This window comes from Tenrec ecaudatus, chromosome 15 (assembly GCF_050624435.1).
Source record: "Tenrec ecaudatus isolate mTenEca1 chromosome 15, mTenEca1.hap1, whole genome shotgun sequence".
Taxonomy (NCBI): Eukaryota; Metazoa; Chordata; class Mammalia; order Afrosoricida; family Tenrecidae; genus Tenrec; species Tenrec ecaudatus.
In genome coordinates, this window is record NC_134544.1 from 43,759,908 (window position 1) to 43,776,696 (window position 16,789).

At 42.7% G+C, this 16,789-nt stretch overlaps 1 protein-coding gene across 4 annotated transcripts in view; it reads left to right on the top strand.

The window, feature by feature from the left end:
* Positions 1 to 13,956: 13,956 nt before the first annotated feature.
* The window catches only part of GAREM1 (GRB2 associated regulator of MAPK1 subtype 1), a 227,961-nt gene continuing 225,128 nt past the window's right edge, over positions 13,957 to 16,789 (top strand). For 2 of the 4 annotated variants that reach the window (XM_075533065.1, XM_075533066.1), the window contains exon 1: positions 13,957 to 14,481. In XM_075533065.1, the coding sequence (XP_075389180.1) occupies positions 14,361 to 14,481 (121 nt within the window). In that variant the 5' untranslated portion in view covers positions 13,957 to 14,360. The remainder of the gene's footprint in view (positions 14,482 to 16,789) is intronic. The other 2 variants (XM_075533067.1, XM_075533068.1) reach the window with 2 other exon arrangements.

Consider the following 16,789-nt stretch of genomic DNA (forward strand, 5'->3'; position numbering starts at 1 on the left):
AGGGGTATTTGGCCAATAACAAATGGCAAATTATTACTACCAGAACATACAAAATTTTTTTAGAAACATAATTTAAGGTAATTCTGCATAGCGTTGCTTTTTTTCCCCTTTAGCGAATTTATTCCCATTTATATCAACTCACAAAGAATGAGTAAATACGAGAGTCCTTGGAAAAGACTTATGGTACCAAGTTCAAGTGTGACTGAAGAATGCTGTAGGAAGGAACAATACACTAGAAAAGAGAGATGATATATCATGATAAAATAAATATTTGGAAAATTGTTAAGACTTAGGTTGTCACTATAAATGTAATACACATATTTTAACCATCTGGGATATAAAATCAAGGTTAGATAATAGTATTCTGAAATAGGATTTGGGTAGGAGTTTGGAAAAAAGAAGGATCTTTTTCAAATCAGCTCAGAGTCAGTACGTCTGATGGGACCTATGGAGAGTTGACATAACCATTCTAATGATGTCATCTTCCACTACATTAGCTTGAATGGTTTAGAGCAGAGTGGAACTCAATGGTCTACCCCCCATGGCTCCCCATTGGCTGTTTAAATGTAATTTGATTTGAAGGGGAGATCAACTTAAACTAGATATTTTCTTACAGGCATGTTTATCTTTCCTTTAGATTCAATACTGAGAATCATTTTACAAAAAATAAAGGAATTTATTTATAATAATAAAATCAAGAAAGAAAAATGTAGCTCTGGAATGCAAGTACTATAATAACCTTATTATTCTTAAAATTATAGGCATAAATAATTCCCTACTCTTTCTTTATTTTTTTGAAGCGAAATCCACTTTTACTATAAATTACATTTATGATGAAGTAAAATATTTATGAGGCAGAAGCAGGCAAAGTTCAGAACTCTTATGCATGTGGAACATAGGAAGATCATTTGTTCTCTGTCTCTCTGTCTCTCTGTCTCTCTGTCTGTCTGTCTCTCTCTCTCTCTATATATATATATATATATACATATATATATGTATATATATAATATATATAATTTCTCCTCCTTCTCCACCACCTTCCCCCTACCTTCATGGTATCGCTACTCCCATTATTGTTCCTGAGGGTTATATTTGTTCAGGATTCTGTGTGTTGCGAGCTCTTATCTGTACCAGTGTACATGCTCTGGTCTTGCTGGATTTGTAAGGTAGAACTGGGGTCATGAGAATGGGAGTGAGGGTAGTGGTGGGGGGAGCATAAAAGAATTAGAGGAATGTTGTGTGTTTCATCGGTGCTATACTGCACCCTGGCTGACCCGTCCCTTCCTTGTGACCCTTATGTGAGGGGATATCCAACTGTCTACAGATGGGCTTTGAGTCTCTACTCTGACCCCCCTTGTTAACATTGATATGATTGTTTGCTTTGGGTCTTCTGCTGCCTGATATTGATCCCGTTGAGAACTTGTGATCACACAGGCTGGTGTGCTTCTTCCATGTGAGCTTTGTTGCTTCCCAGCTAGATGGCCACTTGTGTAACTTTAAGCCTTTAAGACCCTCCTAGATGTGATATCTTGTAATAGCCAGGCATCATCAGCTTTCTTCACCACATTTGCTTATGCACCCCTTTTGTCTTCAGTGACCATGTTGGAAAGGTGAGCATCACAGAATGCCAGGTTATTAGAACAAAGTATTCTTGTGTTAAGGGAAGACGTGGCATCACTCCTTCTTAATTCGACATTCAGTGAACTCTCGTTCTACCACACCCTTTTTTTTCTGATATTTTTTCTTTTTAAATTTGGCTTCCCCAAGTATCTCAAAATGTGTCCTTTTCCTCCTACTTATAGATATTTTTTTAAACTTGATGAAGAGTATTTAATCCAGAGACAGGTTTCCAGTCTTTAATAATTTTGCTCATTCATAGAATAATATGCACTACTTTCTAATACACACTCCACTGCCATTGCAGTGTGGAGTGGATCCAATTCACAGCAAATGGATAGGACAGAGTTGCAGTGCCCTATAGGGTTTCTGCTTCTGTAAATCTTTATAACATCAGACACCCTCATCTTTATCCCTCAGAGCAGCTGGTGGGCATGAACCACTGAATTTGTGTTTAGTGACCCAGTGCTTAAGCCCACTATACCACAAGGCACAATTTTTAATAGCTCTTAATACTTGCTCAAAAGAATAAAATTTATGCCTAGTTATTAGTGTAGAATCTTCAAATATTCTAAGAAATGGAAGTGAAAATAAGTACATTTCTGAAATGTAAATTGCTAATACATATCAAAACCAAACCAAAATAAACTCATTACCATCAAGTGAACTCTGACTCACAGCAATCTGATGTAGGGTTTCTAAGACTGTAACTCTTTACGGAAGCAGTTAGCTTCATCTTTGTCTCAGGACTGGCTGGTGGATTTGAACCATTGGCCTTTCTATTAACAGCCCAACACAGCCCACCTTACTATCAGGCCTCCTTCCTATGTATCCAAGTTCTTAAAAAGTGTTCGTACCTTCTAACACAGTCATTCTTCCTTTAGGAATGTACATTGAAGGAAGAAACAAGTCATGAGCATGCTCTAAGATTTATCTACAAAAATAATCATAAAGGATTATCAATAACAGAAAGCCTATAAACAATAAAATTGTCCAATAATAAAGAATTGGGCAAGTCACGGTATATTCAAATGATGAAATACTATGCAGTCATTGAAAATTACATTTTAGAAAACATTTCAATGTGGGGAAACATTCTAAATATAATAAGTTAGAAAATCATGATGCAGCTCAGTCCAAATGATACAGAAACACATAGACATATTTACACACAAAAGTACCATAATATGTACCAAATATGAACTCATGTTGATAGAATTACAATCCTTTTTCTAAAAGCAAAGTTATTAGGACATAATCCAGACACCATACCATCCAATACTTTAACCTTATCAAGAAATGTTGCATAATTGCTACCACAATCCTTTTCCAAGCATGTTTTCCCTCCTGACCTCCTTGACATTAGTTCCCCATTACGCCCACACCTCCCTTGCCAAACCCTCCAAAAAGCCTTAATTTGGTCATTGCCTCTATAAATTCACTCATCCTAGGTTTCACTCACTGAAAAATGGTAAAACACACCACAGAGAGTCAAGAAAGCCTTCCAACAATAACAAAATGCAAGCTTTTTTTCTTGAATATTTTTGTATTTTAAAATGCTATAAAACAGACATGCTGGACATAATTTTTTCAATAAAAATGTTGCTTCTAAAATTAGGAAGGACATTAACTCTTTAAACAGCTTGCCAGTGAGTACAGAATCTACTGGAGAAGTTCAAGAACGAGCTTATGCAATTCTAAGTAAGTTGATGTGAGACTCTGCAGACTTCCCAGACCAGGCAGCTGAGCAAGGGAAGCCATCAGTGATGGAGGAAAAAATGCATCTAACTTAGACAAGGACAGCGTGCCCAGTGGGGTGTCTAGAATAACCACAATCTCCCGTCCCCTTTTCTTCTCAATACCTGCTACAAACGTGGAGTTAGGAAGGTCCAACTTAGGAAAAGACATGATGGTCAGGCTCCAGGAGGGCTGTCCGCAGGGAGCTAAAATCTCATCATCGCTCTAAAGAACGCTTTGGAGTGGGAAGACAACCGCAACTGCGTGCAACACTGAAACACCTTTGAAGCCCAAAGCAGCAGACCAACAAAGAACCACAAGAAAACTCATGTGCATCCTGGGAAGACTTGGGGGGGGGCAGATAAATATTTAATAATAATTATTATTTTGCAACAAACAGGAAACATCCACTGTGCTTTTTGTGACATTGATATAAATTTATTGAGCAAAATGTAAGTTTTATGTCATGAACCATAGACTCTTCCACATGAAAAGAACCTAAGCTCATCTAATTCATAAACTCCATAGCAAATCAAGGCATATATTTTAGCTACTATAATCTATAAATAATCTCTAATGGTATAATTAAAATAATCCATTAATTAATATAGGTAAAGTGACTCATAAGTAAGTCATATTTGTGCTTTATTTTGATAAAGAGGTTTTAGAAAGTGCACAATAATATAAATGTATGACAAGAGCTCTGGTGGGTACTGGGTAATGTGTTGGGGTGCTAACCACAAGGTCAGAGGTTCTCAACCACCATTCACTCCAAAGAGAATGACGAAACTTTCTGCCCCATAAAAGCTTAAAGCCTTAGAAACCCAATGGAGCAGTTCTACTCTACCCTACAAGATTGTTACGCATTGAAATAGGCTCTTTGTCTAAGAGTTTGGCTTTGTGGGGTTATGATGACTTAGCCAGTCTTGCAATATCACACCAGACCAGGAGCCACTCTCAGAACTGGTAGACTCTAAAACTGAATGTCTTCTGCTTCGAAGGAAAAGAATTATCCACAAAGAACAGTTCTGGTTTCTTCATAAGGTCATATACGAGGGGGCTTTAAAAGAACATAGAAGAATGGACCAAAAAGATAATGACATTTTGTCTAGGGACTTTTTGAAGCCCCCTTGTATAAGAGAACACCTTGACATGTATGAGTGTATGTGTGTGTATTTGTGTGTGCACGTGTATCTATTCATAATTTTAACACATTAAATAATTAAATTCTAATTTACCTGCTTATCTCTATTCGTGCACTTAAGAAGTTCCTACAACTTTACCCATTATGCTGTTTGGTTGGACTGTAAGCACTTACAATATGGGAGAAAAACAAGGCTTGACTCCCTTGGAGTGAGAGTCTTGGGAACCCACAGGGGTTAGGTCTATTCTACAGGGTCGCTATGAGTCAGCACAGCAGAGTGAGTAGAACTCCTACAACTTCAACCATTCTGATGTTTTGGTGGCTTGTAGGCACTAACCGTACAAAAGGAATTGTTTCCTAAGAGCCATGCTTTTAAAAGCTTTTAAGTTGGGTTATGGGTGGTGGCCCATTATGGATTGTGTAATAAAGTTAGTGGATTATGACTAGTGTTCAAAAATTATTCCGCATAGAATATATTAAAAGATTATAATGAATTATGAATATACAAAATAAATATTTTATAAAACCTTCATTTTAATTATACATGCATGTGTATACTTGGTCACAATGCAATATATATTAGTTAGTGGTGTGTGAGGTGTTTGTGTATTGCTTTGGAAAGCAAACAAGTCTATGAAATCTAGTTTCTGACTTAGGACATTTCTCTTAATATTTTCACATTAGTAGTGTAATCATTGTATTCTTCATTGATCAAGTTAAGAAAGACAGGTCTTTATATATTAAAGTGGGAGGGTGTGAACATCTAAAGTGTTTGGCCATGGATTAAAAGGTTGGCATTTTGTGTGCACCCAGCAGTGCCTCAGAAGAAAGACCTGGAGATCTACTTCTGAAAAAATAATTAACCAATGAGCACCAATGACCCACAGTTCTGCTCTGACAGCCATGGAGGCACCATAGGTTGGATCCAACTCCACAGAAACCAGTGGTTACTCTGTGCCAAGTTCTGGGGATAGGCAAGCAAGTCCCCTTGAAGGGCAGAGTCTTAGTAAGGGAGCCCACAAATAGCGACAAGCAATTAACTAATAAATACACCAATGGTTTTAATAGGTGTAGCAATTGCTAGTCTATTGATGAACGAAAAGAATGAGGAATGCTGTTTGGGATCGAAATCTTAAAAACTTGAACATTTTTAGGCTCTATGGATATGAATTAAGCTTATGAATGAAAGGATGACTCGTCCCTTGATGACTTAATTCAACAAACACTCACTGGGCACTTTCCACGTGCCAGGCACGGAACAGGAGCTGGAGAAACAACGGTGAACGAAGTCCACCTTTGGTGGTCTCCGTCCACTGTGCAGCGAGTGCTCACATAAAAAGGGTTCATTAAATCCTACTGTAGCTAGCACCTTACAAAGGGATATTGCATGGTACCAGGGTAACACAGGAAAAAGGAGTCATCACGTCCTTAGAGGAGGAGACAAAATATTTCATAATGGAGGAGGCAAGAAGCTGGAGCTGGAATAGGGGATTCACAGGAGGAAAAAGGAGGAACGCTCCCTGCCGTTGAGAGACTAGCTTAACACAATGGCATGCAACTGCAAGAAAGTACCAAGTCTGATCAGGAAGCAGAAATGAGGCTGGAGAGGCAGGCTCAGCCACCTGAAGAGCTTTATACTTTATTCTACAAACAACAAGGAGGATTCATGGCACACAGTTATAGCCAGAATCTGACTTTGATCTGAACTCTGCTAAGAATGTGGAAATAAGGTTAAGCGGGGAAGCTCATAGGACACCTAGAAAATCACTGGGGTGATGAATTTAGTTATAACACATGCCATATGATGTTACCCAGGTGTGGCAGTTACATAATCTCCTGTCAACTTGAGCGAAGGGGTGGAGGCTGCACTGTCAATCAGGTCGCAGCTTGATGACCTCATTTCTCCAAGGGAGATAAATAGCTCACTGGAGGCCAGACCCAGACTCTCTGCCTCCCCTTTCCTGCTGTTGAGGCACTCAGAGAGCTGGCGGAGACACGTGGAGACCTGTTCCAACACTGAGATGCTTTCACTGCCACTGAATCCTCAAGGCCTTCTACCCACTGACCTGTGATCATCCTGCATTCGGCATCCTTGCATGTTCTGCATGAGTCTAAAGAGGAATTTATGGACTACTATCACACATATGGGCTAATATCAGACTGTGGACTTAATCTAGACTGGGCTGGGATGTTTTCTCCATATACAATTACTTTTTTATATAAAGCTCTTTCTTATACACATACGAGTGTCTATGAATTTGTTTCTCTAGTCAACCCTGACTAACACACTAGGTCACTCTGATATGAAAAAACCAACATGTAACATTTTTATCTCGCAAAGCTGATAACAGAGAATTAAGTTATGCACATATAAAGAGCAGACTTGGGGTTAAGACACTATGAAGTGGCTCTCAATGAGTCCTATAGCATCGTCTGCCTGATCTACCCCTGGGTTTTGGACATGGTTAGATCAATATGTCTAGAGTTATCCTCACATCTTCCTGGATTTATTGGGTGCCAGGGCTGGTTCATATCATAGTGTCTCAAAAAAAAGTCAAGCCCACAATTTATAGATTTTTTGAATTGTCTCACAGTTGAGTGTAGGTTTCCCAATTGAGGAATATTCATTCCTCTATTCCTTGCTTGATATAACTTGTTGCCCCGAATGGAATCATTTTCTCACATTGGCATTCATCTCTTTTCTTTTCTCCAAATAATATAGCAAATGTTTCCATAAGAAATTCTTGTGTTGTATGCTATTTAAAATATTCAACACATAAAACAACCAGACCACTGCCCTTGAGGCTATTCCAATTCATAGCGATTGTACTGCTCCTTAGGTTCTGAGATGGTAGGTCTGTGTGGGAGCAGGTGAGCTCAGCTTTCTCCTGAGAAGGGGCTGGTTGGCTTGAAGTGCTGAGCTTACCCAACACTGAAACCACAGAAACACTTGGGCTCCTTACTCAACACCCAGGAAGTGACATAATCCCTATCAACCCTTTATCAGTTTCCCAACATCTTACACAGAAGCGTTAAACCCATGCCAAGGTTATAACTCCCATGTTGGCTGCCTCTCACAAATCTGGGTTTAAAGGTACCCAGTGAGAATGTGGGGATCAACCTGGGAATCTTGGATGGGTTTTGTTTTTTTGTCATAAATGGCAAAATCATAGAGGAGTTCTTCCTGTACACTGTGCACATGAATAAAGAGTTTGAATTGGTCCAACAATGTTAAGACAAATGCCTCTTGGTGCATTGCTTGGAAAGGCAGTTCTGAAAAATTACCTTTCTTAGCTGATGTCTTTTTTACAATTTATGCTCTACATTTGTCATGGAAAAAAAGGAAAACAAGATATTCTGAGATTCCACTTAAATGAATACTGTCCAACTCTTTCCATATTACACATTAAATCTGTAAAATTTTCTCAGTTCATGAGACTTATTAAGAGTTTGTCATTACTTAAAATATCTCCCCTTTAATAGCTAGGACTGAAATTAACTCATAGAGTTAGGGCATGTGTACCTCCCTGGCGTTATTGTTCACTTCATAGCTCCACCCATCATTCAGCTGAAAGTTGAGCCAAGGGGATAGTTTATCATGTGGAGGAGGAAGTGAGAGGGTAGATTTTGATGTCAGGGCTAATAAAAAAATTTTTTTAATCATTTTACTGGGAGCTCGAACAACCCTTATCACAATCCATCCATCTATATATACATACCTTGTGTCAAGCACATTTGTGCATATGTTGCCATCATCATTTTCAAAACATTTTCTTTCTACTTGAGCCCTTGGTATCAGCTCCTCATTTTTTTCTCCTCCCTCCCTCATGAACCATTGATAATTTATAAATTATTATTTTTTTCATATCTTACATCAACTGATGTCTCCCTTCACCCACTTTTCATTGTCCACCCCCAAGGGAGGGGGTTATATATAGATCATTGTGATCAGTTCCCCTTTTCTCCCCCACCTTACCCTTACCCTCCTGGTCTTGCTACTCTCATTATTAATCCTAAGGAGTTTATCTGTCCTGGAGTCGCTGTGTTGCCAGCTGTACATCCTCTAGTCTAGCCGGATTTGTAAGGTAGAATTGGGATCATGATAGTGGGAGGTGGTGGTGGTGGGACAGGAAGCATAAAAGAGCTAGAGGAAAGTTGTATGTTCCATCGGTGCTACACTGCACCTTGAATACCTTGTCTTCTTCCCGCGACCCTTTTGTAAGAGGATGTCCAGTTGCCTACAGATGAGTCTTGGGTCCCTAATCTGCGCTCCCCCTCATTCACAATGATATGATTTTTGTTCTTTGATGCCTGATACCTGATCCCATGACACCTTCTGATCACACAGGCTGGTGTGCTTCTTCCATGTGGGCTTTGTTGTTTCTCTGATCTATGACTGCTTGTTTATCTTCAAGTCTTTAAAACCCCAGATGCTCTAGCTTTCGATAGCTGGGCACCATCAGCTTTTTTCACTACAATTGCTTATGCACCCACTTTGTCTTCAGCAATCGTGTCGGGAAGGTGAGCATCATGGAATGCCAGTTCAATAGAACAGAGTGTTCTTGCATTGAAGGAGTGCAAAATTTTAATGATACCCAAGTGGACATGTACTCAAATCATTGCGACTTGGCAACAAGTTTATAGAAGTGCTGTCCCACATACAACAACAGTGTTAGATGGATCAAGTGTTTTTAAAAGGTTAGGAAGACCTCAAAATGAGCCAAGAAAGGAAAGACTGTCCACCTTAATGAATGAAGGAAATGTGGCTGAAGACCAGAAACTGTTGAAGACGTCACGTCGCTGTCGCTGAAATTACCGTTGAAGCCATAGTTACTAAACTTGGTATCTCAAAAGAGGGTTTGGCCTTTTCAGCTTTAAGCAAACATCTTGGCCTCAGCAAGTTTTGGGCTCAATGGGTGCCCAACATGTTGTGTGAAGACCACATAGCTCAAAGAGTTGATTGATCTTTTCATCAGTCTTTTAAGCAAAATAGAAGCCAGTGGTGAAGATTTTATAGAACACGTCTTCAGGATGAGTCTTGGATTCACCAGTATGTATCAGAGAGTTGGGTCCAATCAAAATGGTAGTTCCCAAGTAGGTGATTCAATCCTCATATCAACCCTGTCATGCCAGACGAATCAACTGAGCATTGTCACAAATCCTAATAGATCAGTTAACTTCAAGGCAGAGAGGTCAACTCGGAAGGTTGTGGCTACTCTTTTTGAGGATCCAAAGGGATAATCTTTATACATTTTCTCAAAAGTCACAGGAGAATCATAAGAGCTTATTAGGAAGATGTTTTCAGAAAACTGAAAATTGCATTGGTAAGAAAAAGACTGTCCCCTCACAGAGGGGTCTAGGACAGGAGATGAGTCGGTCAGGGTGTGATGTAGCACTGATGAAGAATACAGCTTTCCTCCAGTTCCTAAATGCTTCCTCCCCACCAACTACCATGATTCGAATTCTACCTTGCAAGTCTGGATAGAGCAGAGGCTGTACACTGGTGCAGATAGGATCTGGAGGCACAGGGAATTCAGGGCGGATGAAACCTTCAGGACCAGGGGTGTGAGGGGCGATACTGGGAGGGTAGAGGGTGAGTGGGTTGGAAAGAGGGAACTGATTACAAGAATCTACATGTGACCTCCTCCCTGGAGCACAGACAACAGAAAAGTAGGTGATGGGAAACGTAGGACAGAGCAAGATATGACAAAATAATAATGTATAGATTTTCAAGGGTTCATGAGGGAGGGAGGAGCAGGGAGGGTGGATAAAAATGAGGAGCTGATGCCAGGGGCTTACATGGAGAGCAAATGCTTTGAGAATGATGAGGGTAAAGAATGTACAGATGTGCATTATACAATTTATGTATGTATATGTATGGATTGTGATAAGAGTTGTATGAGCCCCTAATAAAATGTTAAAAAGGAAAGGACTGGAGAGTTGTGTCTACAAGTTTGTTTCCATCATGACAATGTATCTGCTCATTTTTCAAGGATAGTGAAGGCTGGCCAATGAGAATTTCAATGGGAAACTTTCCCCCATCCACACTATAGCCCTGACTTAGCCTCCTCAGCTCTGTTCCCTGCAATCAAAAACATGTAAAAGGGACATGATTTGAGTTCCTGGTTGTCGATGTCCTCAGATGCCGTCACGTCAGTTCCGACTCATAGCGACCCTGTGTGCAACCGAATGAAACGCTGCCTGTTCCTGTGCCAGCTTCACAGTTTCTCCGAAGCTTGAGCCCATTGTTGCAGCCACTGTGTCAGTCCATCTTATTGAGGGTCTTCCTTTTGCTCCACTACCCTTCTACTGGACCAAGCCTGGTGTACTTCTCCAGAGACTGGTCTCTCCTAATCATTTGTCCAACGTAAGTGAGAATGAAATCTCACCATCCTTGCTTCTAAGGAGAATTCTGGCTGTGCTTCTTCTAAGAGCGATATATTTGTTATTTTGGCATTTTATGGTACTTTTAGTGTTTTTCGCCAGCATCGTAATTCAAAAGCATTCATTCTTCTTCATAACAAACTATGTCTAGCCTTGAGAGGAATAAGAATTGAGTACCTACAGGACTCAAAGTTGCCTTTTAGATGTGATATAAACCAAAGACCTCAGAATCCTTTGAGGGGGAGGGCTAGAAATGGAAAGGCCATCTTCAGAAGTGTATAAACCTAGATGAAGAATATGCTGGGAAACAAGCGCTTCATATTTTGATATTTTTGCTTAATAAAGGTTTCTGTTACTTTGTAGTGATATTTTAAACTAACTTGCCTTCATATATTTATGCTACCATATTACTGTTTGTGTTCTTAAAAGTTTAATAGTATGATGGTATGTAAAATAATGTCATTTATAAGATATACTTGCTGAAACATTTAGAGATGAAATGTCAAATCATATGTAACACAATTCCAAATGTGGTAGCATTTTGCCATTGGTCAATTTAGGGGAGAGTTAGGTGGATGTTCTTTGTACAAAACTGAACTTTTTTTGCTCTTTATTTTTTATTAAATCATTTTATTGGGGGCTTGTACAATTCTTATCACAATCCATCCATCCATCCATTGTGTCCAGCATATATGTACATTTGTTGTCATCATCATTCTCAAAACATTTGCCTTCTACTTGAGCCCTTAATAACGGCTGCTCATTTCCCCCCCTCCTTTCCCTCATGAACCCTTCATAATTCACAAATTATTATTATTTTGTCATATGTTACACTGTCCGATGTCTCCCCCCCCTGCCTTCTTCTCTGCTGTCCATCCCCCAGGGAGGAGGCCATACGAAGATTCTTGTAATCTGTTCCCCTTTCTACTCCACATTCCCTCCACTCTCCAGGCATCTCATCATTGGTCCTGGAGGAGTCATCTGTCCTGGATTTCCTCTGTTTCCAGTTGATAACTGTACCAATGTACATCCTCTGGTCTAGCCAGATTTGTAAGGTAGAATTGGGATCCTGATAGTGGGAGAGGGTGGGAGGAAGCATTTAAGAGCTAGAGGAAAGTTATGTGTTTCATCGTTGCTACCCTGCACCCTGACTGGCTCATCACCTCAACTTTTCTAAAGCTTTGAAAATTTCAAATAAAGAGTTGGATGGGGGGGGGGGCATTGCAATGAAACTTTTTCTGTAAGGTCATTAATGAGGGCAAATGTAAAGGATATCATTTTTTGATAGGGAAAAAAAGTTGATCGCACAAATCTTTTTACTTTTTATCTTGTCAAAGTTCAGAAGTCACCAATCCTGTTATAATAGAGCACTGCTCAAAGCTTTTAAAGAGGCTCTAATAAAAGGAAGTTACTCATTTTGAATCAATGTATCATGTAAGGATTTAGGATCTACTTATTGATGGAAGGACCCCTGACCCTACCCACTTTTCAACTGTTTCCTGCGCTGTTTTTGGAGTCTTAGCTTTATTTCCAGACACGATGAATTATTTAGATAGAAAAGAATTAGCCGGCACTTAGCACCTTAAGGTTTAAAAACAATAATTCTTCCTTATGTGTGCAAATCTAAGAACTTAATGGACCTCAGATTCTGATGAAAATTTATACTAACGTATTGCCCATTTTCCTCAAGATAAAAAAAAAGTAATGTGAATGATTCAAAGGTTAGAATTTTCTGGTAACAGATTTTGTGAAAATGATTGGCAACAATTTCAAGTTGAGAGGACAAGGAAAATGAGTGTATATGGATTTTCTTTCAAATGCCAATGAGGTGGTTTACTGAGTGGCACAGAACTTTTAAGGCGGCCCACTAAAAAGGCGAGAGAGAGAGAGAGAGAGAGAGAGAGAGAGAGAGAGAGAGAGAGAGAGAGAGAGAGAGAGAGAGAGAGAGAGAGAGAGAGAGTTTCAATTCCTTTGGGCAGGACAGCAGGATGCTTGTTCGGCCTTCTCTTGAACCAAACACAGAGTAAATGCTGAAAATAGAAAAGTTAATGATAGAAAAGTTTTAAAAAGCCCTTTCACCTCAGCGCCCCCTCAGCGCTGATACTGTAACATGAATGCCGAAAGGAAACTAAAAAGCAACATAGGGCACACAACGTCAGCAGGTGCCAGGAGAAGCTGGTATCTCATTGCTGCCTTTATATCCCTAGCGTTGCCCCCCCACCCCCGCCCAGCAGACCCTGTTAAATACTAGGAGGAAGAATGATTTATCATGGAAAGCAAAATTGTGGGTTTCAAGCCTAGCATGGACACCTACACATTGCCCAACTTTCTTGATAAATTACATCATGTCTTGGTACTTGGAGAGCTACCCCAACCTTCCACTTTGGGAGAGACGGAATGAGAAAAGCACCTATGTCCTGCATCCAGTACCCGGTTCTTCCCAGTCCTTCAGTCTCCCTGGTTGTTGGTTCCTATGACCCAGTGAAATAAAATCACTTCCCATTTGGAGATACTGATAACCCCTTGCTGGCCTTTTTCATTCTTTCTAGCAGGCAGAGTTCACAGTAATGGGGAGTCCCTCCCAGATCCCTTTGCAGATTTGTAGGATTGGGGGGTGCAAGATGGGCTGCGGTAGTTAGAATACTGAGTCCTGCAAGACTCCTGCCTTTCTTAACTTCCTCCGTGGAATTCTTCCTGCTTAGCATCTCCGAAGTCTAGGCCGCCCAGCAAGAAGTGAGCACCAAATGGGTCTCTTTTGTTGGTCTAATTAGCGACGTCGGTGTCGCGGCAGGAAAGGGGGGTGGGGGGTGTCAAGGACTAGGACTCAGAGCTTGCGGCGCTCCCACTGCAACTTGGGCGTCGGCGAGGCTGCAGGGCGCCCGAGCCGTCGGACGGGGGAGCGAGAGCTCAGGGTTGAGCCGCGCGCCTGGGCTGCAGGGCGGGAGCGGCGGGAGGGCGGGGCCGGCGGCGCCGGGGAGGCGGGGCGGAGGCGGAGGCGGGGTCTCCCGGAGCTGCGCAGGCGTGGCTCGCACCTTGCTGATTAGTCAGTGCTGGGAGCGCTGCTATGGCGTTTCTCGGCCCCGCGGCTCCTCCTCACACGCTCCAGGCCGAGGGGAGGCGGGGGCCGGGGAGGAGGAGGCGGGCGGGCGGCCGCCGCAGCTGCAGACCCGGGGCCAGAGCCGCAGGCGGCGCGGGAGCCGCCGCAGCTATCCCGACCGCTGCCGTCCGCGGCCGCCGGGCGGCACCGAGTGCTCCCCGGGCGTGAGGGCACCGGGTGCCCAGCCATGCCCCGTAGCGGCAGCTGAGCCAGGCGCAGGCCCCCTCCCTCCGGGCCGGCTCCGCCGCGGCGTCCCCGGGCTGCCCGCCGCCGGCTGCCCGGCGACTCCCGCGCGCCCCAGACAGGGAGCGCGAACCGCGGCGGCCGCCGAGGCGCGGTGGTGCCGGCGGCGGGCGCGCGGGGCGGGCGCCGCCGGGGAAGATGGACCCGGCGCCCTCCCTGGGCTGCAGCCTCAAGGATGTGAAGTGGAGCTCCGTGGCCGTGCCGCTCGACCTGCTGGTCAGCACGTACCGGCTGCCCCAGATAGCGCGGCTGGACAGCGGTGAGTCCCGTCGGCCCGGGCGCTCAGGCGAGGGGGGCGCGGACCGCAGTCTGGGTGCGGGTCACAGTCTGGGTGCGGGTGGGTGCTCGTGTGCCCGAGAGGGTGGGATTTGGTGTAAGGGGCACGGGGGTGGGGGGCTGCCAGCCCCAGAGTTGGCCTGAACGGCTGCCGCAGCCCTGGCGCGCAGCTCCCAACGCCCTTCATCAGCCAGAAATGTGGAAGTCAGTCCTTGCAGCGTAATTAAAAAGGACGCTTAAAAGAGAGTGAGAGAGAGAAAACATCAACACCGGGGGAACCTCCGCAGATGTAATCCTGGAGGCGAGCTCTCCATCCCCACACCCTCCTGCAAGACTTACTCAACCCGGGAAACCCTGAAGTTATCTTAGGCAACTTTCTTACCAAAATAATCGTGCTCTGGTGGCATCTTTATTTTGAGCGCGGCAGCAGATTTAAGAGGAAAAGATCCTGGGTGACCAATGAAAGGGATCACATTTCGCAGAGACCTTTTATTACAGCATGTCGGTTTGGTTTTTAACTGAACTGAAAGGTATTTTAGGGCTGTGTGTAGAAATTGTTTGAAGCAGAAGTGATGGTATGCTTAAGGTTAATTATTAGCTTAGCTTATTTCCAACCTGGAGAAAGAGAGAGCGAGAGAGCAAGAGAGAGAGAGAGAGAGACTATGCATTGGAACTAAGAAACTCTTGTACTTCCCGAGATTGGCCACTAGAAACTAACCAGCTATCCCCTCCACTGTTTGCTCTGCAGTGAGGCATCTGCAAACAAGTAGATGGATGTGCGTTGTCAAACAAGTGGACACCTTTCAGTTTGAAAGTTGTGAAATACTAAGGTGGCAATTTGGGTGTGTTTTGCCTTCTTGTTTTCAGAGAAACTTCAGTTGATTTTGGCTTTTGTGGATTCCAGGCTGTTTGCAGAAAGAAACCTACTCCCAAGTTGGGCTTCTGAAGCACCTGGGCCCAGACAGGCAGCTAGAGCTGTGGTCACGCAGGCCAAGGCAGAAGTGCGCTTAGCAGAAAGATGCTCTTTCAGTCACAGTGACTTGGGTTACCCTTTGTTTTCTAGAGTGAAAGAGTGCGTAACACGAGATGCATACATGCCCAAAGGAATTTTTGTTCTGTTTCTTATCTGTGAGGTCAGATTAAACATTTGAAGTAGACTGATGTGGAAACTAAGTGCAGGAAAGTCCATGAATGCTGGGAAACCATCTTGGCATACTTGCTAGTCTTCTTTGGTTGGTGCTGGTACAGGGAATAAACTGAGAGTTGCAGAAACCAATACTGAAGTGGGGGTGACAGAAATGGTTGAATGGAGGAGGGTGGGAAGACAGGTGGTATGTTGAGGCATTCTGTACTGGGGCTGGGAAAGTGTTTGGTACTTTAAATATTTATATGGAGACCTGACCCTGGCGTGTTGGTAAAAATCACAATATTTCATTTGCTCCTCCACTGTGCAAAATTGGTGTCTATTAGGCTACGAGTCTTCTTCACCTTTTTCATCCTGGTCTCAGCTCTGCACACTCTTAACAAACTCATTAGCTTCATTAACCTGGGAGTTTCAAGAAACCGAATATCAGTTTCAAGCATCACTTTTTGTTGTATTATCTACGTTCCTGCCACTGCCACTCATTAACAGGGTGTGGATCAGCAGTGTGCTGATACCATCCTTCGATTCCCCATCAGCTTGTGGGGAGGAACTCTTGATGCTGTGCATGTTCAAAGCCTGCACTGGATTGGGAGCACTCTGGGTAAGCCTAAATTCTCCACTGGAAATTTCTCATTTTTTTCTTCTTATTTCCACCTGAAAACCACGGTGGCACACACTAAGTTCGAAACATAGCCAGACTCTGCTTTATGCCATGGTCCCCCCTTTTACAGAGTGGATTTCCAGGCCTTTCTTTTGAGGTGGCTTTGGGTGGATTTGAACCTCCAACCTTTAGGCTGGCTGTCAAGTGCTTTTAGATTTTCTCCACCTAAGACATAGGTTCCCAAACTTATTTGGCCTACTTTCCCCTTTCAGAAAAAAAAACAAAAACTGAAACTAAGTAACACCTCCCATTCCGTCAAAGACATTTTGTATTATAGCCCATAATCCTGGATAAAATGTAGCTATCTGGGTTTGCAGCACCCTGTCCCCAATCATTCCATTTCACCACCTCACCCCCCTCCAGGGACTGTATCTCCCACTTTGGGAAATACTGACTTTGGAATTTCATGATTTTTAATAACTGCACACTGTTATGCAGAATACTAACATTATACCATCTAGTCCCCTATTAAAATCAAATTCACTG